The 25,651-nt window shown below is 45.0% G+C and overlaps 2 protein-coding genes and 1 non-coding gene across 10 annotated transcripts in view; 1 reads left to right on the forward strand and 2 right to left on the reverse strand.

The window, feature by feature from the left end:
- The window catches only part of EIF4ENIF1 (eukaryotic translation initiation factor 4E nuclear import factor 1), a 51,138-nt gene extending 26,518 nt beyond the window's left edge, over positions 1-24,620 (reverse strand). The window contains exons 1-4 of one of the 4 annotated variants that reach the window (XM_031005461.3): positions 24,129-24,620; positions 22,874-22,996; positions 6,060-6,133; positions 2,408-2,535 (exon numbers count right to left, since the gene is read on the reverse strand). In XM_031005461.3, coding sequence (XP_030861321.2) covers positions 2,408-2,535; positions 6,060-6,133; positions 22,874-22,996; positions 24,129-24,206 — 403 coding nt within the window. In that variant the 5' untranslated portion in view covers positions 24,207-24,620. Of the gene's footprint in view, positions 1-2,407; positions 2,536-6,059; positions 6,134-22,873; positions 22,997-23,395; positions 23,785-24,128 lie in introns of those variants that run through there. The other 3 variants (XM_055374246.2, XM_055374245.1, XM_031005463.3) reach the window with 3 other exon arrangements.
- On the reverse strand, positions 13,626-13,732 carry LOC115931985 (U6 spliceosomal RNA). Its single transcript, XR_004068376.2, has one exon. It is a non-coding gene; the product is annotated as a U6 spliceosomal RNA (small nuclear RNA).
- The window catches only part of SFI1 (SFI1 centrin binding protein), a 125,249-nt gene continuing 122,476 nt past the window's right edge, over positions 22,879-25,651 (forward strand). For 4 of the 5 annotated variants that reach the window (XM_063704666.1, XM_063704668.1, XM_063704674.1 and 1 more), the window contains exon 1: positions 22,879-23,034. The gene's annotated coding sequence lies outside the window, so the exon portion shown is untranslated. The remainder of the gene's footprint in view (positions 23,035-25,651) is intronic. The other variant, XM_063704669.1, reaches the window with a different exon arrangement.

The raw sequence follows: 25,651 nt of genomic DNA on the forward strand, positions 1-25,651 counted from the left end.
TAAACAGATCAACTGCTAAATCCATACAATGGAATACTATTAAGCAATGAAAATAAACTAGACACTCAACAACGTGGATGAATCTTAACTATTCTTAGTGAAAAAAGCTACACAAGGAGTATATACTATAGTTAACTCCATTTATATAAAATCCTAGGAAATGTAAACTAATCTATAGGAACAGAAAGCAGATACAGAAAGCAGATCAGTCCGGACACTATGGCTCATGCCTGTAATCCCAACACTTTGGGAGGCCGAGACAGGTGGATCACCTGAGGTTGGGAGTTCAACACCAGCCTGGCCAACATAGGGAAACCTTGTCTCTACTAAAAATACAAAAATAGGGGCCAGGCACGGTGACTCATGCCTGTGATCCCAGCACTTTGGGAGGCTGAGGTGGGTGGATCACTTGAGGTCAGGAGTTTAAGACCAGCCTGGCCAACATGGTGAAACCCTGTCTGTACTAAAAATACAAAAATTAGCCAGGCATGGTGGCGCATGCCTATAATCCCAGCTACTTGGGAGGCTGAGGCGCGAGAATCGCTTGAACCCGGGAGGTAGAGGTTGCAGTGAGCCGAGATCGCGCCACTGCACTCCAGCCTGGGTGACAGAGCAAGACTGTCTCGGTGGGGGAAAAAAAAATTAGCTGGGCACGGTGGAACGTGTATGTGTAATCCCAGCTACTCAGGAAGCTGAGGCAAGACAATCGCTTTAACCTGGGAGGCAGAGGTTGCAGTAAGCAGAGATCACGCCACTGTACTCCAGCCTGGGCGACAGAGGGACTCTGTCTCAAAAAAACAAACAAAAAAAAAAAAACAAAGCAAATCAGCGCTTGCTTGGGAAGGGGGAAGTGTTGTTGGGGGGCAGCTAAAGGGAGGGACACATACGAATACTAGGGAACTTTTGGGGGTGATAAAAATGCTTATGTTGATTTTGGTAACAGTTTCACAGGTATATACACATGTCAAGACATCAAATGGTATACTTTTTGTGCAGGCTATATGTAAATTCTATCTCAATAAATTTATTGGTGTAGGAAGAACAAACATGTCACCACACAAAAAATGTCTTCCTAGAAAAACCAGGAAACTGAAGATTAGTCCAAGTGAGAAAAATCTGCTTTAATTCTGTTATCACAAACAGCTCCTAGAATGTTCTGTTGTGTACTTTTACAGAATTTCTGTGCAGTCTCAGTTTTTTCCAAACACAGATACAATATGGAGAGTTTTCTATGAGTCAGTACGTCATGAACATTATTTGCCAATAAACACATCTGCAACATGGTTTTACAGGACAATGCAATGTAACATTCCCATATATGGATATACCGAAGTTTACGCGACCCATTTCTACTGTTGGATATTTAGGTTCCTTCTCAGTTTTCATCATTTTAATAAAGTCTCTGCATATCTTTAATGATTCTGCTAGAATAAATTCTTTGAGAGACATTACTGTGCTGAGTGTACTGACAGACTGTAGAAGGGTCTTATAGCTTAAATAGAGCCGGGCTATCTTTTTCGTTTAGTTCCAAGTTTTTATGATGGGTCGTCGTCTCATCTCAAAAAAAGTTCTTGCAACAAGTTCCTTGACTGCTTTTATATCACCTGGTCTCCATTTCACCCTTAAACAACATTTCTAAAGGGGTAAACTTTAAACTAGGAAAGTTGGAAGATCAGACTTAACTTCAGTCTCAAACCGTATCCAAGCCTTTATTCAGATCACAGTCCACTATGAATTAAGAATTGCCAGAACTAGGCCGGGCACAGTGGCTCATGCCTGTAATCCCAGCATTTTGGGAGGCCGAGGTGGGTGGATCACAAGGGTTAGGAGTTCAAGACCAGCCTGGCCAAGATGGTGAAACCCCATCTCTACTAAAAATACAAAAACTACCCAGGCATGGTGGCAGGCACCTGTAATCCCAGCTACTTGGGTGGCTAAGGCAGAGAATTGCTTGAACCCAGGAGGCAGAGGTTGCAGACTAGGCAACAGAGCAAAACTCCGTCTCAAAAAAAAACAGAACAAAAAAAAAGAATTGCCAGAACTAATTTATACCGGAGGACTGGTCTCACATATGAAAGAAAGCATAATGAGATTTCCAGCACAGCTTTATGCTACCCACCACATCTAACTCAGTTACCCATGCCAGTGAAAGATAATCGGTACTTTTAATACAGAAGCACACAGCCTAACAGTCTTCTTATATAGCTGTGACAAAGTAGACTATGACTTTACCCTGCTGATTAGGAAAAATCCAACCGATAAATCAGTTTCCTGATAATGACATTTCCCCTCAAAGCATAAAATTCTCAGAGCTAAGAATGAAACCAGCAGCCAAAAGCATGTCCCCAGCAGCCAAAAGCATGTCCCCAAAATCACTAACCCCACTTCTGAGTGACTGTGTGCTCACCTACTATCCTGCGCACCAGGGAAGGCCGGTCTGTATCCAACTCTTTCTTCAGACTTTCCACTGGTGAGCTCCGACCTGAAGCTGGGTAGAGAGAGGCATGCCACTTCTCAGGGTCCCAGACACCATCACTGCAGGTCAAAAAATACAACTGTTAGCACTTACGCCCATGAACCATATAGGCAGTGTGATTTCTAAACCTCCTCAGCTAATAGTTATGGAAACCCATTTCTCCTTTTTTGAGACAGGGTCTCGCTCTGTCGCCCAGGATGGAGTGCAGTGGCGTGATCTCAGCTCACTGCACCCTCTGCCTCCCAGGTTCAAGTGATTCTTCTGCCTCAGCCTCACCAGTAGCTGGGATTACAAGTGCCCACCACCACATCTTGCTAATTTTTGTACTTTTAGTAGAGACAGGGTTTCACCAGTTGGCCAGGCCAGGTCTCTAACTCCTAACCTCAAGTAATCTGCCTGCCTTGGCTTCCCAAAGTGCTGGGATTACAGATGTGAGCCACTACGCCCAGCCAGAAACCCATTTCTAAAATAAAGCTTCATGACTGCCTGCAGAATTGTTACCTCTTTTAATATGAAAACAAAAACATCTATTAATTCAGTAATGCTTTGTTGTTGATCACACAACACCAATAGTCACTTGAAAACTAATGGTCTGTACACAATTGAAACATTCAGACCATATACCTTGGCATGCACATGGATTACAATAACTACGCCTGTACTATACAAAGATGTTCCATAAATATTAACTGTTGTTTACTGAAGACTAATACAAAGGAGAAAAAAGAGTCCCTTAACTCTCTCACCAGAAGTAGCACCTGGATCATTTGATGTGTATTTTTCCAGAATTTCTATGCACAGTCTTAGTTTTTCCACAAGCAGGGCAAACAGCTCTTACGACCTAAAATGTGTAGTTTAGGTTTTATTTTATTCTCTGTGTAATGATGGGGTGGTGGGTAGTACTGTGCACGAGCAGAAACTCTGGAGCCCAAAATCTGGGCTTTAATTCTAGTTTTGCCACCACTACTGGGAACATCCTGGACAAGTTACTGAGTTACATCTTCTGCAGAAAGAACTTCCCAACCCCCAGATTAGACCAGGCCATGCTATACACTAGCAACGTACTTCACACTTGTCCTTTGCAGCCTGTGATGTTTGCAATGATAAATTTTTACAAGTATTTGATTATATCCTTCCATAGACCAATGCCCCATGAAGCCACGGAATATTTCATAGAACCTGGCACAGTATTTATCACATAGCAGGTACCAATGAACATTTCTTGAATAAGTGAGTTAGCTTTTCAGTCTGAAACTCCTCACAATAAAATATATACTACCTACCTTCTAGGGTAGTGGTGAGGATTATCTAGCATTTAAGAGCCCAACAAATTTTAGTTCTCAGAGAGGTAAAACGAAATGAGAAGCTCTCTCCTCTTTCTTATTTTTACCACCAGGCACAATGTCTCTGCTTCAGAAATAAAAGCTGTTTGTCTGCCCAGGATAACTTTTTTATTTTTTTCAGACAGGGTCTCAGAGTTCTGTCACCCAGGCTGGAATGCAGTGGCATGATTATACCTCACTGCAGCCTGAAACTTCTGGACTCAGGTCATCTTCCCATCTCAGCCTCCTGAGTAGTTATGACTACAGGCAGGTGCCACCATGCCCAGATAATTTTTAAAAATATATTTTGTAGGCCAGACGCAGTGGCTCATGCCTGCTAATCCCAGCACTTTCAGAGGCTGAGGTGGGTGGATCACCTGAGGTCAGGAGTTTGAGACCAGCCTGGCCAACACGGTGAAACCCCGTCTCTACTAAAACTATAAAAATTAGCCAGGTGTGGTGGTGGGTGCCTGTAATCCCAACTACTTGGGAGGCTGAGGCAGGAGAATCGCTTGAACCCGGGAGGCGAAGGTTGTGGTGAGCCAAGATTGCGCCATTGCACTCCAGCCTAGGCAACAAGAGCGAAACTCCGCCTCAAAAAAAAAAAAAAAAAAAAAAAGAAAAATCCTAACTAATTGGCATAGCCATTATTCAAGTATCAAGTATCACCTTCATCAGGGAATGTGGTTGAGGCATCCAGGTTTTTTTGTTGTTGTTGTTGTTTTGAGATGGAGTCTTGCTCTGTCGCCCAGGCTGCAGTGCAATGGCGCAGTCTAGGATCAACGCAACCTCCACCTCCCGGGTTCAAGCAATTCTCCTGCCTCAGCCTCCCGAGTAGCTGGGACTATAGGCATGTGCCACCACACCCAGCTAATTTTTGTATTTTTAGTAGACACAGGGTTTCGCCATGTTGGCCAGGCTGGTCTCAAACCTCTGACCTTGTGATCCGCCCGCGCTGGCCTCCCAAAGTGCTGGGATTACAGGTGTGAGCCACTGCACCTGGCCCATCATCTCTTAAATATCAAGGTAGATGGTTTATATTAGTATTAGCCTACATTTTTTTTAACATATAAAGCTTCATATTAATGTTCAATTTCCTGGTTAAATAGGACTTTTTTTTTTTTTTTTGAGATAGGATCTCTGTTGCTCAGGCTGGAGTGCAGTGACACAATCATAATTCACTGCATCCTCAAGCTCCTGGGCTCAAGCAAACCTCCTGCTTTGGCCTCCTGAGTACTTGGGACTACAGGCACTATAGTACCATAGGTACCATAAATACAAAAACATTAGCTGTGCGTGGTAGTGGGTGCCTGTAATCCCAGCTATTCGGGAGGCTGAGGTAGGAGAATCGCTTGAACCTGGGAGGTGGAGGTTGCAGTGAGCCCAGATCGTGCCAATGCACTCCAGCCTGGGCAAAAAGAGTGAAACTCTGTCTCGGACAGAAAAAAAAAGAAATGACTAAGGTGGCCATAAGTAGTACAATATAGGATTATTGTAGGAGATTTTCAGACCATTTTTAGCTATAGTCTTCCCAAACCAAAGCCTTCTTCTTCTGAGGGAAACTAGGATGAAATAAAGCTAATCGGAACGGCTGAATAGTTTTTTGTGGGAATGCAAAAAAAAGAACCAAGAGCCCCCCTGAGCAGCATACCTGAGGCAGGTACCCTCAAAGTACAGTGCAAAAAACCACTGGTAGAGGACAAGACCCTGGTGAGGACTCCTGGGTTCAAGTCTTTTTTTTTTTTTTTTTGAGATGGAATCTCGCACTGTCACCCAGGCTGGAGTGCAGTGGTACGATCTCGGCTCACTGCAGGCTCCGCCTCCTGAGTTCATGCCATTCTCCTGCCTCAGCCTCCTGAGTAGCTGGGACTACAGGCGCATGCCACCACGCCTGGCTAATTTTTTGTATTTTTAGTAGAGATGGGGTTTCACCATGTCAGCCAGGATGGTCTCGATCTCCTGACCTCGTGATCCGCCCACCTAGGCCTCCCAAAGTGCTGGGATTACAGGCGTGAGCCACCACGCTCTGTCGGGTTCAAGTCTTAATTCTGCTTTCTGACTATGTGACTCTGACCAGGTCATCTTTTAATTTTAGTTTCATTCCTAGGTAGTTGAAACCCATCTTATTACCTTTCGAAATCCCTCTTTCACTTATAATTCTACCAGAAAACTTCAAAACAATACAATTCTTAATTTACCAAGTTTGGTATAACAAAAAGTTATTGACTAGAAGTAGTTAAGGACTAGAATGACACACATACCTGTCATATTTTTCAGAAAGGCACGAAGGCCTCTGTTTGGAATGGGGGAGTTCTTTTATATCCAAGAGTTCTTCCTAAAAAGAGAAGTCAAATAGTCATTTTGAATTACATTTCTTAGGCCACACACTTTAAACTTCTGTTCTGAATAATTCTAAGTGTCCATCTTAAACACTTCACACAATTCTTATTTATATCTTGCCTTATTTCAGAAAGGACTGGAGTACATTGAGGTTCTCACAAGCTCAAGCAGAATAATCCAGTAACTTAAAAGTGATCAGTTTCTGGCTAAAACAGTCTCTCATAATTGCTATTGAATAACATTGTTACATTCCGTAACACTGAATGCTCATCAAGGCAAGGAAACTTTAGTGTTAGATAAAACCTCTGCCTAATCTTACCAATTTTCAATGCATTAGATGACAATTTACAAGGGGATTTTTTTTTTTTTTTTTTTTTGAGATGGAATCTCACTCTGTAGCCCAGGATGAAGTGCAGTGGCACAATCTTGGCCCACTACAACCTCCACTTCCTGGGTTCAAGCAATTCTCTTGCTTCAGTCTCCCAAGTGGCTGGAATTACAGGCACACGCCACCATGCCTGGCTAATTTTTCTATTTTTAGTAGAGACGGGGTTTTGCCATGTTGGCCGGGCTGGTCTCAAACCCCTGACCTCAGGCGATCTGCCCGCCTCGGCCTCCCAAAGTGCTGGGATTACAGGTGTGAGCAACCGGGCCCGGGGGGCGACAGTTTTTTTTAGATGTAATGTTGCAAGACTAAAAAAACACAAAAAAATCCATATACTATGTACCTATTAACATTTCTCCCTATTTATCATTTACTTTTTTTTTTTTGCAGAATTTTAAAAAATTGATACAGACATTTGTATACACTTGTGGGGTATATGTGATATTTTGTTACATGTATAAACTGTGTAATGATCAAGTCAGGATATCTGGGGTGTCAATTACCTCAAGTATTTATCCTTCCTATGTTTTGGAGACATTTAAAGTCCTCTCTTCTAGCTGTTTTGAAATATACAATACACTTGTTAACCACAGCCACTCTGCTCTGCTATCAAACATTAGAATTTACTCCTTCTTCAACTGCATGTTTGTAACCATATAACCAACCTCTTTGTATTCTGCCATCCCACCCACACACCTTTCCCAGACTCTGGTATCTATCATTCTATTCTCTATCTCCACGAAGCCAAGTTTTTTTGGCTTCCACATATGAGTGAGTTTTTTTTTTTTTTTTTTGACTAACTTGAGAGTAAATTGCATAAGTCATGATGCCTTACTCCTAAATACTGCAGTGCCTATTTCCTAAGAATGAAGATATTCTTTTACAGCCTGTTGTCCAGCTCCATGAGAGAATTTAGCCCTACAGAAAATGACCTGAGTGAACTATTTTCCCATTCTCTCAAGGATGTACTTAGCTGGTATGCACAGGAGAGAGGCTAATCCCTCACATATAACCAATGCCTCAGGGCATGAAGACTTACTTCTGCAGACCCAAGTTGAGAAGAACTGCCAGTTTTTTTATAACCATAGCTATTGATAATACTTTTTTCTAATCTACTTTCCCAATTCCAGTTTTGTAAATTGACCCAGTAATGTCCTTTATATTGATCTTCCCCCTCCAAAACAGGATCCAGTCTGGAATCAGATATTTGACTGTTGTATCTCTTTGGTCTCCCTTAATCTAGAACATTTCTACAACTTTTGTCTCTTATGATAGTGACATTTCTAGAAAATATAGTCCCTTTTTGTAAAAGAACATTATTCATTTTGGGTTGGTCTGATGTTTTCTCATGATAGACTGAGCCTAAATATCCATGGGGCAGAATACCAACTGAAGAGGTGCTGTGTCCTTCACAGACCGTCACTTCTGGAGGCCATGATGTTCATCTGTCCTTTATCTATGGTGCTAATTTTGATCATTTGGTCAAGGTATTCTCTAGTTTCTCTACTATTTAGTTACTGCTTTCCCATTTGCATTTAGCATGCAATCTGTGGGGAGACACTTTAAAATCACCCAAATATCTTGGTCTTCAGTTTTCCACTAAAGTTAGCATCCATTAATGATTCTTGACCAAACCACTCTTCATTTTGCCACTCTAGCCCTCTCTCCACTCTCCATATTTACCAGCCAGCACTTGGCATCATACTGTAAAGGCAAGTCCTCCTTTCCCCTGTTTATATACCTATGTATTATTGGTATGGACTCACAGACTCCTAGTTTTTCTTTTTTTTTTTTGAGACCGTCTTGCTCTGTCGCCCAGGCTGGAGTGCACTGGCGCAATCTTGGCTCACTGCAACCCCTGCTTTCTGGGTTGAAGCACTTCTTCCACCTCAGCCTCCCGAATAGCTGGGACTACAGGCATGCACCACCATGGCTGGCTAATTTTTTTTGTATTTTTAGTAGAGACGGAGTTTCATCACGTTGACCAGACTGCTCTGGAACTCCTGACCTCAAGTGATCTGCCTGTCTCAGCCTCCCAAAGTGCTGGGATTACAGGCGTGAGCCACCATGCCCGGCTGACTCCTGGTTTTTCTGTTGGTCTATAACTCATTAATGTCCTCAATTATGTGGTGCTCAAACTGTCCCAGATTTTGCCAGTGGGTGCCTCTTCAAACTGGCCCATGTGTCTTTTTCAACATGCCATCTTTTTTTTTTTTTTTTTTTTTCTAAAGACTGTCATACGTTCTAGCTTATCTTGTATTCATCCTGTCCCAGCCCTGGAATCAGCTATTTCTGAGAAATCCTAGTTTCTTTAAGTGAGGAATTGCATAAAACACCAAGGTCTGGGAACTGGGTATCCTCATTTGCTTGAAGGCCCTTTCAGTAGAGCTAGGAAATATACACACTTACATATACACACCTGCATATACACACATGCACACTAACACACATATCTACCCATATATACAACAAACTACTGCCTCCTTTTGGTATACTTTGAAATATTTTTTATAATAAAGTTAAAAAGCAATTCCGAAACTTTCAGCACCAGTAAAATGCTGCAACTGCCTTGCAAAAAAGCACATACCACTATGCCATGACTTTGGCAACACTCCCATCCCAGGCCTTGTAGTAGGAGAATGTGCACTGCTTCTCAGATCACTGATTCAACATCTTGGGGTGAGGATGGAGGGACAGATTTGCTCAATCAGCCCACAAGAATCACTGGGTATAGCATACCATGAATTCTCTCAGTGTTTACAGAAAACTGAAGCATCTAAATGTTTTCTTCAGGACAAGAAGATGCCTTAGGACTATATTTCAGTTTTAAGACCAGGATATCAATCAGGCATTTGCATTTATTTAGGATTTATTTATGAATTACCTGTCTTATAACTGGATAGAAATACGAATAAAAATTTGTTAAGACTGAGATAAACAGAGTTCCAAATACAAAGACATACCTAGAGGCTGTTCAAAATTCTGAAAAAAATTGTCAAAGAACATACAACCTATAAATCACCAGTAAAGATAGGAGTCAGCCAGGTCCAGTGGCTCACATCTGTACTCCCAGAACTTTGGGAGGCTGAAGCGGGAAGATTGCTTGAGTCCAGGAGTTCAAGATCGGCCTGGGCAATATAAGGAGACACCTGTCTCTACAAAAAATATTTTAAAATTCATCGAGTGGGCCGGGCACAGTGGCTCACGCCTGTAATCCCAGCACTATAGGAGGCTGAGGCAGGCAGATCACCTGAGGCCAGGAGTTTGAGACCAGCCTGGCCAACATGGTGAAACCCTGTCTCTACTAAAAATATAAAACTTAAGCCAGGTGTGGTAGCGGATGCCTGTAATCCCAGCTACTTGTAGGGAGGCTGAGGTTGCAGTGATCTGAGTTCGCGCCACTGCACTCCAGCCTGGGTGACAGAGCGAGACTCCGTTTAAAAAAAAAAAAAAAAAAAATTCACCGAGTGTGGTCCCCGCTACTCAGGAGGCTGCAGTGGGAGGGTCACTTGAGGTCAAGGCTGCAGTGATCGCACCACTGCTCTCCATCCTGGGTGACAGAGACCCTGTCTCAAAAAAAGAAAAAAACAAAACACACCACGGGAGACTCCAGAGAAATCTTCAGGGCAAACATGGTGTCAGATCTGTAGGGTTAGCACAACTTTGGGGCTGGGGGGAAGGGTTCAGGGAGGATGGAGCAATAGTAATTATGAAAATATCAGATATTACTGTAACACAGAAATCCTAAGGACAAGAGGGCTTAAAATTTTTCTAGTAGAAACAGGAAGGACCTTGCAATATAGGAAATACTTATACATAATGCTACAGGAGAAACCACTGCAAAGCAATTTTTTACTCTTAAAAGTAACTAAAGATTATCACATATCCCCTTACTACCCCATGCAGATACTAAGAACCCTAATGTGCTATTCAATCAAAGACAATCTTTCACACTTAAATGTGTAAATTCTTAATGTACGGAAGTTTCTAAGTGGTGTTTTGTTTGAAACTTTTAACTCCAAAGGTAACAGGGATCCCAGTAGGTGTTCTCAATTACCACTACAGCTGTTTGCTGAACTATATAATGATTTTACCTATTTATTTAGGAGTCACCTGGGAAAGGTTAATACTTTAACACAACCACAAAACATCCAGAAAAGCCTAATTTTGGTCCTATTGACGAGTAATCAAAAAATACTTTAACAGAAGTAACAGTCTTAAAAAAAGGAAAATAGGAGGCTAAAGAGAGAGAACAATTAAACATAATATGGTATCCTGGATGGAATCCTGGAACAGAAAAAGGATATTAGTTTAAAAATAGGAAAATATGGGCTGGGCACGGTGGCTCACACATGTAATCACAGCACTTTCGGAGGCCAAGGCGGGTGGATCACTTAAGATCAGGAGTTCAAGACCAGCCTGGCACGTCTGTAATCCCAGCTACTCGGGAGACTCAGGCAGGAGAATTGCCTGAGCCTGGGAGGCAGAGGTTGCAGTGAGCCAAGATCACACCACTGCACTCCAGCCTGGACAACAGAGTAAGATTCTGTCTCAAACAAACAAAAAAATTAGCCAGGTGTGGGGGTGCACACCTGTAGCCCCAGCTACTTGGGAGGCTGAGGTATGAGAATTGCGAACCTGGGAGGCAGAGGTTGCAGGGAGCCAAGACTGCACCCTTTTTGAGGGAGACCCTGTCTCAAAAAAAAAAAAAAAAAAAAAAAAAAAAAAAAGGCAGGGCATGGTGGCATGCCTATTGTCCAGGCTACTTGGTTGAGCCCAGGAGATCCAGGCTGCAATGAGCTGTAATTGTACCACTGCGCTCTAGCCCGAGTGACAGAGACCCTGTCTCAAAAAAAAAAAAGAGGCCGGACGTATTACTTGAGGTCAGGAGTTCAAGACCAGCATGGCCAACATAGCAAAACCCTGTCTCTACTAAAAATTAAAAAAATTAGCTGGGTATGATGGCGCATGCCTGTAATCTCAGCCTCACTTGAGAGGCCGAAGCAGGAGAAATTGGTTGAATTCAGGAGGCGGAAGTTGCAGTAAGCTGAGATTCTCCAGCCTCGGCGACAGAGCAAGACTCTTGTCTCCAAAAAAAACAAAAAAAAAGACAATTTGAAATTGAGAGGTTATTCAAAGTTAATGTTTTGTTCAATATAATCTTTCCTCTTAGAGTTATTGCTCTAATCACAGAGTGATAAACACCAACTACTCTCAGTTAACAAGAGTTAACAAAATTCTCATTTTCACTTCCGTATTCCAGTTTTCGTTGTTGACTTTACATGCTTAGCATACATAGGTGTGATGCTTAAGTGAACAGATGTACAAACTTCACAGGCCTGTAAGAGCAGAAGGCAGAGTAGCAAGCTAGTTACACACTGACATTAACCACACCAGCAACATTATTTGTGCCAGGGCGCACTTTTGACCAAATACAATGGCTAAAACACAGCTCACCTGTCCACAGAGGATAAAGAGCCATTTTCTTCACTGAGAAATGGGCTTAGAAACAAGACAACTCTTGGGTTGTAAAAGTGGCAGGGAGTCACTGTAAACATCTGGGTAAACAGTATTTACTGTTCTTGAAAAGTAAGACTTCTTAAACCAGTTCCACGGTGTCGAGGAGTATAAGACCTCCCATTTGAAACCATATGGAAAATGATGCATTTGTGCAATTTCTGCAGTGAATGTTCACACCTTCAAAAGATTTCCAATGAACACCAAAGAGGTTAAAAATTATTGCTTCCAACTGAGCATGTTTCTCAAAATGTGGCCCAAGGTCCACGTGGACATTTAGGGAAAAATGAGAGAAAACTTCCTCACTGTTTACAGCACTAAATGTGTTACCTTCCAGCATGATCCTAAGATGCTTAAGGTGGTATCCCAGCACAAGAAGATCCCCTACTTAAGTGGGGAAGAGAGAAATCATGAGCTAAGTCAATACAGTTTGGGCCAGGCGTGCTGGCTGACACCTGTAATCTCAAAACACTGGGAGGCCGAGACCAGCTATCACTTGAGTCAGGAGTTCATGAGCAGCCTGGCCAACATGGTGAAACCACGTCTCTACCAAAAATAAAAAAACTAGCTGGGCCTGGTGGTGGACACCTGAAATCCCAGCTACTATTCAGGAGGCTGAGGCACAAGAACTGCCTGAATCCAGGAGACAGAGGTTGTAGTGAGCCGAGATCATGCCACAGCACTACAGCATGGGTGACAGAGCAAGACTGTCTCAAAAAAAAAAAAAAAAAAAAAAAAAAAATGCTGAGTGCGGTGGCTCACACCTGTAATCCCAGCACTTTGGGAGGCCAAGGCGGGGGGATCACGAGGTCACGAGATCGAGACCATCCTGGCTAACACAGTGAAACCCTGTCTCTACTGAAAATACAAAAAAATGGCTGGGCATGGTGGCTCAAGCCTGTAATCCCAGCACTTTGGGAGGCTGAGGCGGGCGGATCATGAGGTCAGGAGATCGAGACCATCCTGGCTAACATGGTGAAACCCCATCTCTATCAAAAATACAAAAAAATTAGCCGGGCGTGGTGGCAGGTGCCTGTAGTCCCAGCTACTCGGGAGGCTGAGGCAGGAGAATAGCGTGAACCCAGGAGGCGGAGCTTGCAGTAAACTGAGATCGCACCACTGCACCCCAGCCTGGGTGACAGAGACTGTTTCAAAAAAAAAAAAAAAAAGTTTGCTCTCTTTACAACTGTCCACATAATATATCCTGTGTGCCCAGTTTAGTGCCACACATAGACAGATGACTCATCCCCACCCCTACAGCTCTTCCAGTCTCTTGAAAGAAGTTTTTTTTTTTTTTTTTGGAGATGGAGTCTCACTCTGTCACCAAGGCGATCTCAGCTCACTGCAACCTCTGCCTCCGGCGTTCAAGCAATTCTGCTGCCTCAGCCTCCTGAGTAGGTGGGATTACAGGCTCATGCCGCCATGCCCGGCTAATGTTTTTCTTGTATTTTAGTAGAGACGCGGTTTCATCATGTTGGCCAGGCTGCCTGAGCTCAGGTAATCCGTTTGCCTCGGCCTCCCAAAGTGTTAGGATTACGGGCGTGAGCCACCATGCCTGGCCAAGAGAAGAGTCTTTTTTTTTTTTTTAAATATGGAACACTTCATGAATTTGTGTGTCATCCTTGCGCAGGTGCCATGCTAATCTTCTCTGTATTGCTGCAATTTTAGTATATGTGCTGCCGAAGCAAGCACGAAAAGAGTTCTTAAACTTGCCATCTCATCAAGAGCCCTTAACATTATTCATGGAAATACCCCTTTGGGATATTTTCAAAGAAAACGTTCAACTATGGCTAAAGACAGAATACTTGGGAAGTGGCCACTCTAACTAGGAGTGCTTCCTTCTTATGAGTATTTCAAGAAAGGATGTGATATTACCCTTTTGGAGAGGTGTTTTTTGTTTTTTTTTTTAATCTATCCTTTTGGAGATTTTTTTTTTGAGACAGGGTCTCACTCTCAGGCTGGAGTGCAGTGGCATGATCATAGCTCACTGCAGCCTCAAAACTCATGGACTCAAGTGATCTTTCTTGCCTCAGCCTCCCAAGCAGCTAAGACTACAGGCGCATGCCACCACATCCAGCTAATTTAAAAAATTTTTTGTAGAGATGAGGTCTTGCTGTGTTGCCCAGGTTGGTCTGAACTCTTAGGCTCAAGTGATCATCTTGCCTCAGCCTCCCAAAGTGCTGGGATTACAAGTGTGAGCCACTGTGCCTAGCCTGGAAAGTCTTAACCCATAGGAACTTACTGATCACGAATGAATTCATTAAGATTACCATATGGCGAATATAAGAGTTAATACCTGAGACTTCACTTTTTGCACAGGTTACTAAAACCTGACTAGGCAAGAACAAGCTGCTAATTGCCCAAGAGCCATACACCCAAGGAACCATAAACATATTTTCTTAGTTGCAGCAGCCTTCCTTAAAGAAAATGTGTCAAGGCTCCCAAAACCTATTGGGGAATTACTAGTATGAACACCCACTTTTGGTGATCAGTATTAAAGTGGAAAGCAAATGAATCTCAACAAAAGCCCAAAAGAACAATGGTTAAAATCCTTATCCATTTCTTTCTGCAGAAATCCTATGCAGAAACAACTATGCATTCTGATGGACCTTCTGACATTATGTAGAATTTCACATAAGTCACATTTATGGAAGGGGGATTAAAAGGGAAATATTCCTGGCCGGGCGTGGTGGCTCACGCCTGTAATCCCAGCACTTTGGGAGGGTGAGACGGGCAGATCACCTGAGGTCAGAAGTTCGAGACCAGCCTAACATGGAGAAACCCCAACTATACTAAAAATACAAAAAATTAGCCGGGCATGGTGGCGTGCGCCTGTAGTCCCAGCTACTCGGGAGGCTAAGGCAGGAGAATCGCTTGAACCCGGGAGGCAGAGGTTGTGGTGAGCCAAGATCATGCCATTGCACTCCAGCCTGGGCAACAGGAACGAAACTCCCTCTGAAAACAAAACAAAACGGAACAGGCAGGGGCCGGGTGCAGTGGCTCACGTCTGTAACCCCAGCACTTTAGGAGACCAAGGTGGGCAGATCACTTGAGGTCAGGAGTTTGAGACCATCCTGGCCAACATGGCGAAATCGTCTCTACTAAAAAAAAGAAAATCAGCTGGGCATGGTGGCACACACCTGTAATCCCAACTACTCAGGAGGCTGAGGCAGGAGAATCACTTGAACCTGGGAGGTGGAGGTTGCAGTGAGCCAAGATCGTGCAAGACTCTGTCTCAACAATAACAAAAAAGGAACGGGTATGAAAAAGCAGTCAGAAGCTATTCTCTATGGTCTTGCCAGCCAGCCTGCTCTAACAACTTCCAGTGAGATAGGTTTTCTGGACAGCTGAAACATTAAGATTGAATAATTTTTTTTTTCTTTGAGACAGAGTCTCACTCTGTTGCCCATGCTGGAGTGCAATGGTGCAGTCATAGCTCACTGCAGCCTCAACTTCCCAAGCTCAAGTGATCCTCCCACGTTAGCCTCTTGAGTATCTGGGACCACAGGTGCACACCACCACCTCTGGCAATTTTTTTTTTTTTAATGAGATGGGGTCTCACTATATTGCCCAGTCTGGTCGTGAACTCCTGGACTCAATTCATCCTCCCACCTTGTCCTCCCAATGACTTTTCATACCATAATTCTACCTTCTCCAACATAAATAGGTATCCTTAAATTAGTTTAAGAAGTTTATAACTAAATCTGTCACAGAAATGCCACCTGAGTTACTACTCAGTTTATGAAAGATACATTTAGTTATCAAATAAGACTTCTGTACTGGAAAAATGGACCACCTGATTCCTGTTTCAACCTAGGATTTAAATCACAGTTACTCTTTTCTCTGGGGATTGGCTTCAAGTCTTCTGATTATATCCAAGAAGGCTAGGATGACTCAAGTCAGTCACTTCAACTGCTTGTCCATTTTCCTGATTGTTTTAAAGGAAAGACAAACATGGCTGTACTGACTGCTATGACCAATTGGCCTACCAGCCACAAATTAGGATGGCCTCCCTTAAAGATCCCTGGAGATACTAATGACTACAATAATGCCACTTTGTAACTAGTCAAGGTTATGAAGAGTCCACATGGGGCCAGATGCAGTGGCTCACACCTGGAATTCTAGCACTTTAGGAGGCTGAGGCAGGAGGATCGCCTGAGGTCAGGAGTTGGAGACCAGCCTGGGTAACATAATGAGATCCTATCTCTACAAAGAAATGAAAACATTAGCCATGTGTGGTGACACACACCTGTAGTCCTAGCTACTCAGGAGGCTGAGGTGGAAGGATGGCATGAATGCAGAGTTTGAGGCTGCAGTGAGTTAACTGTACCACTGCACTCCAGCCTGGATAACACAGTGAGAGCCTGTCTCAAAAAAAAAAAAAAAAAAAAAATTCCACATGAAGTTAAACTAAGATAATTCAACATTCACTTAACTTTAATACGCATGTTTAACACTGGTCAGTATCAAGCTGAATGTTCTGAGTGTCTCTGCTTTTATTCCCTGTCCAACTGGCAGGTGACAGTCATTTAATAAGGAATCAGGGGCAAAACACAGGAGCAAAGGAAGAACAGCATAACGTATGTATCCTTTATAAGATTAGTCTATTTGGCCAGGTGCGGTAGCTCACGCCTGAAATCCCAGCACTTTGGCAGGCCACGGCAGGTGGATCACTTGAGGTCAGGAGTTTGAGACCAACCTTACCAATATGGTGAAACCCCGTTTCTAATAAAAATACAAAAATTAGCTGGGCATCATGGCACGTGCCTGTAATCCCAGCTACTCAGGAGGCTGAGGCAGGAGAATTGCTTGAACCTGGGAAGCAGAGGTTTCAGTGAGCCAAGATCGCAACACTGCACTCCAGCCTGGGTGACAGAGTGAGACGCGGTCTCAAAAACAAACAAAAAAAACAGATTAGTCTATTCACTTGACGAAAATAACATGGATGTGAGGCCAGGCGTGGTGGCTCACGCCTGTAATCAGAGCACTTTAGGAGGCCAAGGTGGGTGGATCATGAGATCAGGAGATCGAGACCATCCTGGCCAACATGGTGAAACCCCATCTCTACTAAAATGTAAAAAAAATTAGCTGGGCATGGAGGCACGCGCCTGTAGTCCCAGCTACTCAAGAGGCTGAGGTAGGGAAATTGCTTGAACCCAGGAGGCAGAGGTTGCAGTGAGCCGACATAGGGCCACTGCACTCCAGCCTGGCGACAGACAGAGACTCTGTCTCAAAGCAAAAAAACAGAAAAGAAAACCACATGGATCTGAATAGTGGGATGGCCTAAAACATTTCTATTTTGTATTTCAAGCAGAAGACAGCATCACTAACAGAATAGCAGGTACTATATTCCAGAACTGGTGAACAAGGGCTTCTGGCGAAGAAAAGGTTGAATGAGCACTACTGCCAGGAGATGATCTTTTTTTTTTTTTTTTTTTTGAGACAGGGTCTCTTTTTGTTGCACAGGCTGTAGTGAAATGGCGCAATGATGGCTCACTGCAGCCTCAAACTATTCTCTCACCTCAGTCCCCTGTTTAGCTGAGACTACAGGCAATATGCCACCATACCTAGCTAATTTTTAAATTTTTTTTGTAGTGACAGGGTCTTGTCATCCTGCCCAGGCTGGTCTTGAACTCCTGGGCTCAAGCAATCCTCCCATCTCAGTCTCCCTAACTGCTGGGATTACAAGTGTGAGCCACCACACCCAGCGAGCAGGTGATCATTTCTTAAGCCAATGGTTCTCAAACTTGAACCAGAGCCAGAATCCCCTGAAGAGCTTGTTAAATGCAGACGGTTAAGCTCTACTCCCCAAGTTTCTCCTTTAATACCACTGAGAAGAGGCCTGAGATTTGTATTTCTAACAAGTTACCAGATGATGCTAATGCTAGTTCAGGGACCACACTTTGAGAACCACTGTCTAAACCACTCTTAAACCATAACTTTCAGGTGAGACCCCACTCTATAACCTCCAAAAGTCCTTCAACATGACCCAATCACTTTAAAAATGCATACTTAGATACTACCAAAATATAGCTTTTGGTCTTAGGAATGTGGCCTAGAAAACAGACCAGCATTTATAACTTAGGGGTTCAAGACCCTCAGGGTAACAGGTGCATATGATAAACCCACTCATAACCATCCCACAATGAGATTTAGGAGTAGGTCTGAATGCACCCAATGTGACTCTAACTTGAGGTCCTAAAATATTCTTCGAAGCACAATGAACATCATCTGAACCCCAAAGAATAACTATGCATCTGAGTTACTTGACACCACCAACACCATTTATCAAGTTCTCTAAGACCAAAGCCTTGATACTTAAAGTATAGGCAGTGGGCCAGCAGCATGTGCACCACTTGGGAGTGGGTTAAAAAGTAGAATCTTCAGGACCACCCCTGCTTACCACTCAGAATTCCTTTCCCAAGGCCTAAAGGTGATCCCCCAGGCAGATTAACATTTGAGAAACAAGCTAACTAAAGGATGTCTTAACACAAAAGGAAACTCTGGTACATTACTCTGAAAAGCACCTGACCAAAACATCTATACTTCTTCTACTCATGCGGAAAAACAAAAACTCTTCGAATTCTGAACAACAAACTACTAACATTATCCCAGAAAGCAACTGAACACTAAACTAAGAAGGGTCAATGGTTAAGGGGCCCTCTCATCTGGCCAATGTGTTTTTTTGACCCTGTAAGTAAACATACACAGCTACAAGTTTCCACAGAATACACCACCTATTAAAAAAAAAAAAAAATCACCGGCCGGCTCACACCTGTAATCCCAGCACTTTGGGAAGCCAAGGTGGGCGGATCACCTGAGGTCAGGAGTTTGACACCAGCCTGACCAACATGGAGAAACCCTGTCTCTACTAAAAACACAAAAATTAGCCGGGCGTGGTGGTGCATGCTTGTAATCCCAGCGACTCAGGAGGGTGAAGCAGGAGAATAGGTTGAACCTGGGGGGCGGAGGTTGCGGTGAGCGGAGATCGCGCCATTGCACTCCAGCCTGGGCAACAAGAGTAAAACTCCACCTCAAAATCACCAATGAGAACAGTTTCCCTCTACTGCTTCTAGATCTTCTAGCCCGTGAACTTGAAGTGGCAGAAACATCATCAAAGTCTATTTATTCCAGTACTTTGATCTCAGTACATAGACAAGGAAGAAGGATGGTTTGAGTATTATTCCAGTTGTGGAACTAACATATTTATTATAGTGCTAGGAACACATAATCATTTCAAGCTCTCTTTAAAGGGAGAAGACTTCTTTATCCCCAAGTCCCGCATAAAATTACTAGAGTGTTGAAAACCATGAAAGCACTACCCTAACACTGCCTAAACACTATCCTAAAATTGTCATTAACTAAATCCTCTTAAGAGTAGAAAGTAAACCTATTTCCAATTAATTTGGTAGAAAAGACTTAAATCTAAGCTCCACTGTCATTAAGCTAAAAAATTCTTTTAACCAGTTCTTCAAGGCACATTTATCTACGTATGACAGAATTCTGAGGCTGGACTGTCAAAAATGGACAATACTGAGGTTCTTAATCTTTACTGCAAAAAAACATAAGTCCTACCCTAAGAAAGAGAAATATCTCCCTAAAAATGATGTAAGCATAAAGATAGAAACATACACAAAGATGAAATATACATGCTAACCTCTGATCAGTGTGTGAAAGTGATTCAAAAGCCTCTCTGCCTGGACTCTACCAGTAGACTACTGGTTAGAACTTTAGTTCAAAAAATACTGGAAAGGGTGGGCGTGGTGGCTCACACCTATAATCCCAGCACTTTGGAAGGCCGAGGTGGGTGGATCACCTGAGGTCAGGAGTTCAAGACAGGCCTGACCAACATACAAAATTAGCCAGGCATGGTGGTGCATGCCTGTAATCCCAGCTACTCAGGAGGCTGAGGCAAGAGAATTGCTTGAACCCGGGAAGCGGAGGTTGCAGTGAGCCAAGATCGTGCCATTGCACTCCAGCCTGAGCAGCAGGAGTGAAACTCCATCTCAAAAAAATAAAAATAAAAAAAAAAGTACTGGAAGGGGCCAGGCTCGGTGGCTCACACCTATAATCCCAGTACTTTGGGAGGCCTAGGTGGGTGGATCACCTGAGCTCAGGAGTTCAACACCAGCAACACAGTGAAACCGTCTCTACTAAAAATACAAAAAAAAAATAGGCCAGGTGCAGTGGCTCACACCTATAATTCCAGCATTTTGGGGGGCCGAGGCGGGTGGATCACCTGAGGTCAGAAGTTCGAGACCAGCGAGGTCAGGAGTTTGAGACCAGCCTGGCCAACATGGCAAAACCCCGTCTCTATTAAAAATACAAAAATTAGCTGGGCGTGGTGGCACATGCCTGTAATCCCAGCTACTTGGGAGGCTGAGGCAGCAGAATCACTTGAACCCCGGAGGCGGAGACTGCAGTGAGCCGAGATAGCACCATTGCACTCCAGCCTGGGCGACAAGAGTGAAACTCCGTCTCAAAAAAAATAAATAAATAAAAATAAAAATACAAAAACAAAATTAGCTGGGTGTGGCAGCGTGCGCCTGTAGTCCCAGCTACTCAGGAGGCTGAGCCAGGAGAATCGCTTGAACCAGGGAGGCAGAGGTTGCAGTGAGCCGAGATTGCACCACTACACTCCAGCCTAGGCGACACAGTGAGACTCCGGCTGAAAAAAAATAATAAACAAAAAGTACTGGAAGGGGGCCAGGCGCAGTGGCTCACACGTGTAATCCCAGCACTTTGGGAGGCTGAGGCAGGTGAATCACTTGAGTTCAGGATTTCAAGACCAGCCTGGCCAACATGGCAAGATCCCGTCTCCACTAAAACTACAAAAATTAGCTGGGCATGGTGGCGCACGCCTGTAGTCCCAGCTACTCGGGAGGCTGATGCAGGAGAATCACTTGAACCCAGGAGGCGGAGGCTACAGTGAGTCAAGATCGCACCATTGCACTCTGGTGATAGAGCGAGACTCCGTCTCAAAGAAACAAAAAAATAAGTACTGGAACGGCTGGGTGCAGTGGCTCACGCCTGTAATCCCAGCACTTTGGGAGGCCGAGGCGGGCAGATCACCTGAGGTTGGGAGTTCGAGACTAGCCTGACCAACATGGAGAAACCCCGTCTCTACTATAAAAAAAAAAAAAAAAATCAGCTGGGCATGGTGGCACATGCCTGTAATCCCAGCTACTCAGGAGGCTGAGGCAGGAGAATCACTTGAACTTAGGAGGCAGAGGTTGTGCCATTGCACTCCAGCCTGGGCAACAAGAGTAAAACTCCATCTCAAAAAAAAAAAAAGTACTGGAAGATTTTCATTTCCCTTCATTTGATGGCTTTTCTCCATTCAGAATTCACCTGTCAACATTTTAGGAAATGAATTTAAGTTGTGAAACACTACTCAAACACTCTCAGGTTTGAGAGAAAATATATTTGGGAAGACCAAATCTGAATGTGGAAAAAGTTTTCTATCAACTTACATGCTGTCATGCCAAAACAGATCATCCTAAGAGAGCAATCAACCAAGAACACTTTACACCTGAAAACATTTCTCTTACTGCAGTTCAGTTTCCTTCAGTGCTGAAAATGAGTATTAATCTGACAGTATTTGATACTTTATCAAGTAGGTAAGAGTAGTGCACCAGTACATAAACAAGGGCTGGCTTTAAAGCATTAACCAATCAGTATCCCAGGAAGCCAGGGACAATAAGCCATGTTAGAGTCAATGACTGAGGCCTGGCACAGTGGCTCACCCCTGTAATCCCAACACTTTGGGAGGCCAAGGTGGGCGGATTGCTTGAGCCCAGGAGTTTGCCTGGGCAACATGGCGAATTCCCATCTCTATAAAAAATACAAAAATTAGCCGAGCGTACTGGTGCACGCCTGTGGTCCCAGCTACTCAGGAGACTGAGATGGGAGGATGGCTTGAGCCCGGGAGGTCCAGGCTGCAGTGAGCCATGATCGCACCACTGCATTCCAGCCTCGGCGACAAAGTGACGCCCTGTCGGGTGCAAAAAAAAAAAAAAAAAAAAGAAAAATCCATATTAAGGAAATATATGGATGTGTGCCCAACTAGGATATAACCCTTCTTGTCATCAGTGGTCCCAACTGCTTCAACACTGTTGAGCAAGTTTTATGGGATCCAGCCTGACACATTTCAGGGACCCAGAAATGAATTTACAATTTGAGTGCTGTCAACCTCTTCAAAAACATTCAGTAGCCAACAAGACACGTACTGAAGCAAGATCTTTAATAAATATGACTTCCTCTCTCTCCCAAAAGCAGTTATCTGGACAAGCAGTTTAAGCATCTCCAGTTTTTAGCTAGGGGAAATATGACTGAAGCCTTACTTTTTTGAGTCCATATCCAATTTGTAATAGAAAATAAAAAAACAGGATTGAAAAGCCAGTTACCCCTGCCAAGCACACTCAAGAGCATTCCTATGGGGAGTCTGCCTCTTAAGGAAACATCAATACAGAGGACACTAACTTTGTAACGCATCCTAGGGCTTTAATCCTCACAGTACAGTATGTAAATCAATAACGTACCAATCACATAGCTGTTACAGAACTTACAAAGTATACTGATCCGCAATTTTAAAAAAATCTAAGCCTACATTCCCTTCACCTAAAAGCCTCTCAAAGCAAATTCCAGCTTAAACGCTGGGTATCTACACTTGCAGAAAAATGTTCAAAGTAATGCACTACTAAATTTAGTTAATATTTAGTCCATGCAGTGAGTCAGAATGAGATTACCACTTAATAGGAATGAAATAGTTATACAATGTTACTAACTTCGCCACCTAAAAAGAAACACTATTTCATTAGTGGCAAACCCTACTTTTGTATAGCGATGGGGGCACTTGGAGGCAGGAGGCTTCTTCAGGTCAAGGAAAGCATCTCCACTTTCTGTTTCACCCATACTTCTCCTATCCATGGCTCCTTGGTCTACAATGCTCTGCACCTGGAAGATAAATCGGCACAAAATTGTCACCGAGAACAGTAAGTTTTCAGAAATCTTGGCTGTTTCTTCAGAAGCTGAAACTTTTTAATCTCTCAAAACAGCTAGTGTTAAAAACAAGTCCCCACCCCAAAATTATGCTATAAATTAGAACTTGGAGATAGAATCATTGGTACTCAGTTCTCTTTCCTAGTATCCTAAGCATCAACATGCTAAAAAGTAGGTGCCCAACTCAAGGTATATAACCTTTATGCAGCTTTAACACAAGAGAAACCAAGATTAGTAGCTGCCACCCATGGGGATCTTTCAAGACTGGTGGGGAAGTTTCCCGGAGTGGGGGCAGGTAGAAGACTGGTTAGGCTGGGAACCCGCGAAGTCTGTTGTAAAGTGCCTGTCACTTGCCAATGGACGGCGCCAGCTGCCCCTTGTTATCCGGCGATCAGGGACTGGGGACGGGGCCCGAGCGCCCCTCGCCAGGCCAGCCGCACCTGTGGCCATGTCAGGGGCGCCGATGGCAAGGAAAGGGCGAGCACCGGCTTCAGCTCCGAAACTTGGCTTCCCCGGGCCGCGACCCCAACCCGCAGCCCCTCACGCAGGCCCGGGCCCAGCGGCCTCCTTCGGAGGAAGGGCGGGGACCGTACTCACTGAGGGGCGGCCGGCCGCAGGGAGCAGGGAGGCCGAATCTCCCGGCCCGGGCGCTTCGAGCTGGAGCTAGCGCAGGCCCGCAGCCGTCCTCCCCTGCCCGGCGGCTCGGTACCCGCCGGCCGCCTTGCGGGCCTCGCGCCCCTGCCCACCCCCTGCGGGCGCCCGGGCGCCCGCGCTCACGCACGCGACCCCGGGAGCGATGCGCCCGCGCCCCTTCTACACCCGCGAGCACCGGCGCGCGGTGCCCCGGACCGAGCCGCCACCGCCGCCGACCCTTACTCGGTGCCTCCGTCGCTCGGCGGCCCTTTGCCTCGGCCGCCGCTCCCCTCCCCGCTGCCCGCGCCGGTCCCAGCGCCGCTCCCCGCAGCCTTCGCTCTCGCGCCCCCACCCCGACCCGCTTGGGCTGTCTCTCTTCAGCCGCCGTAACTGCAGCCCGGCCCTCCGCTCCTCCTCTTCGGCCCCCTCCCCCTTAATAACTCCCTCCACGCACCCTGGCCCCGGCGCCGCCTTCCCCGCCGCCCGCCCGGATGTGAGGTGGCTGCAGCGGTGCCGGGCGAAAAAGAAGCATCGCCGCGCGCTCCCCGGACGCCAGCCCCTGCGCGGGCCGGGCGGTGGGAAGGTGGTGGCGGCGAGGAGGAGGCCACGGTGGGGACAGCGGAAACCCGCTCCCGTGCGCGCAGGCGGTCGCCGTGGGCAGCCCAGAGGCCGCCGCCGCCGCGTTCCCACGCGCGCTGCAGGGCAGAGCGGACGGCACTTGGGACCCGCGACTCGCGGCACGCCACTTTCCCGGAGGCGGTGGCTAGATGGGCCTGGGCTGGCGGCTAGCGCGGCCTGTGGCGCGACGACCGCTGTATTTGCACGGTTCGCATAGGCAGAGAACCGTGGGGCTTCGGCAGTGGAAATTTGAGATAGGAGATTGGGGTCTTCCGAGCCTTCCCAGTGCGGGTTCGAACCTCAGCTGTTTTGCGAGTGGCGTGATCTTGGGCAAAGCTGACTTAACCTAAGTTTCGGTCGTGTTTCTAAAATGGCCTCTGTAAATCTGTGAGGCTTATGTGCGAGTACTGGTTGCTGCATTAAAAGACAAACTTGTCACGATTGGCTTTGATAGCGATAAAGGCGACTAACAAATTCATTGAAATGTTGTTTCCCTCCGGTAACCTGAATCTGTCCTTAGCCTGCACAGAAAGGGGAAGTGCGAGTGGAGTTGGGGAAATGAGACGGCGAATGTCAAGTGCTTACCACGTAGTGCAGACTCAGGCTGACAGGGGGCCACAGAAATGCAAATATGTGAGCAGTGCGGGTAACTGCATCCTGGGGAGGAAGTCCTATGTGCTGGAATACCACAAGCACCCATTTCTGCCTTGTGGTACTGCGCAGCGTTGGTGTGAAGCGATACGTAGGCGTGAAGTCCCGAGAACGCAATTTTCCTGGTTAAAGGACAGCAACGTCTACATTTCTTCCAAGAGGCCTACTTTGTTGGAACTTCACTTGTGAAATTAGGGTGTTGGGCAGTGAGTGACCACTAACTCAGCTCCCTTCTTGTGAATCTTGGCAACAGAAAACTTTTTCTTTTCGTTTGTATTACTGAATAAAGTGTGTTTCTTACAAACTGTTTTTTTACAGGCAAGAGGCAGAGGGAAACACTTGCACATCAGGCCTGAGTTTGCATTCTCATCTCTGCCACCTCCTACAAGCTATGGAGAGTTAGTCTATTGATTCTTAGTTTTACCTGTGAAATTGCGAAGATGATATAACCTGCTCATGGGGCAGTTAAGATTAAACAGGATAAGGTGGGTAAAAAACCATATATAACCCATAAAGCTGCTGAGCCTTTTTAAGCCTATACAGAGACACGTTGCAGGTGATAATACAGCAGATGTTATTATTTTAAAAATCAAGCTGTTTTTGGAATCCAAATTCTTCCTAAAGCTGTGGGAAACAGGTCTAATCCCCTTTAGTGTCTTGGAGACTCCCTGGAGTAGTGGAGAAGGCCCGTTCTTTGAAGCTGCTAAA

Source organism: Gorilla gorilla, chromosome 23, assembly GCF_029281585.2.
Source record: "Gorilla gorilla gorilla isolate KB3781 chromosome 23, NHGRI_mGorGor1-v2.1_pri, whole genome shotgun sequence".
In the NCBI taxonomy this organism is placed as follows: domain Eukaryota; kingdom Metazoa; phylum Chordata; class Mammalia; order Primates; family Hominidae; genus Gorilla; species Gorilla gorilla.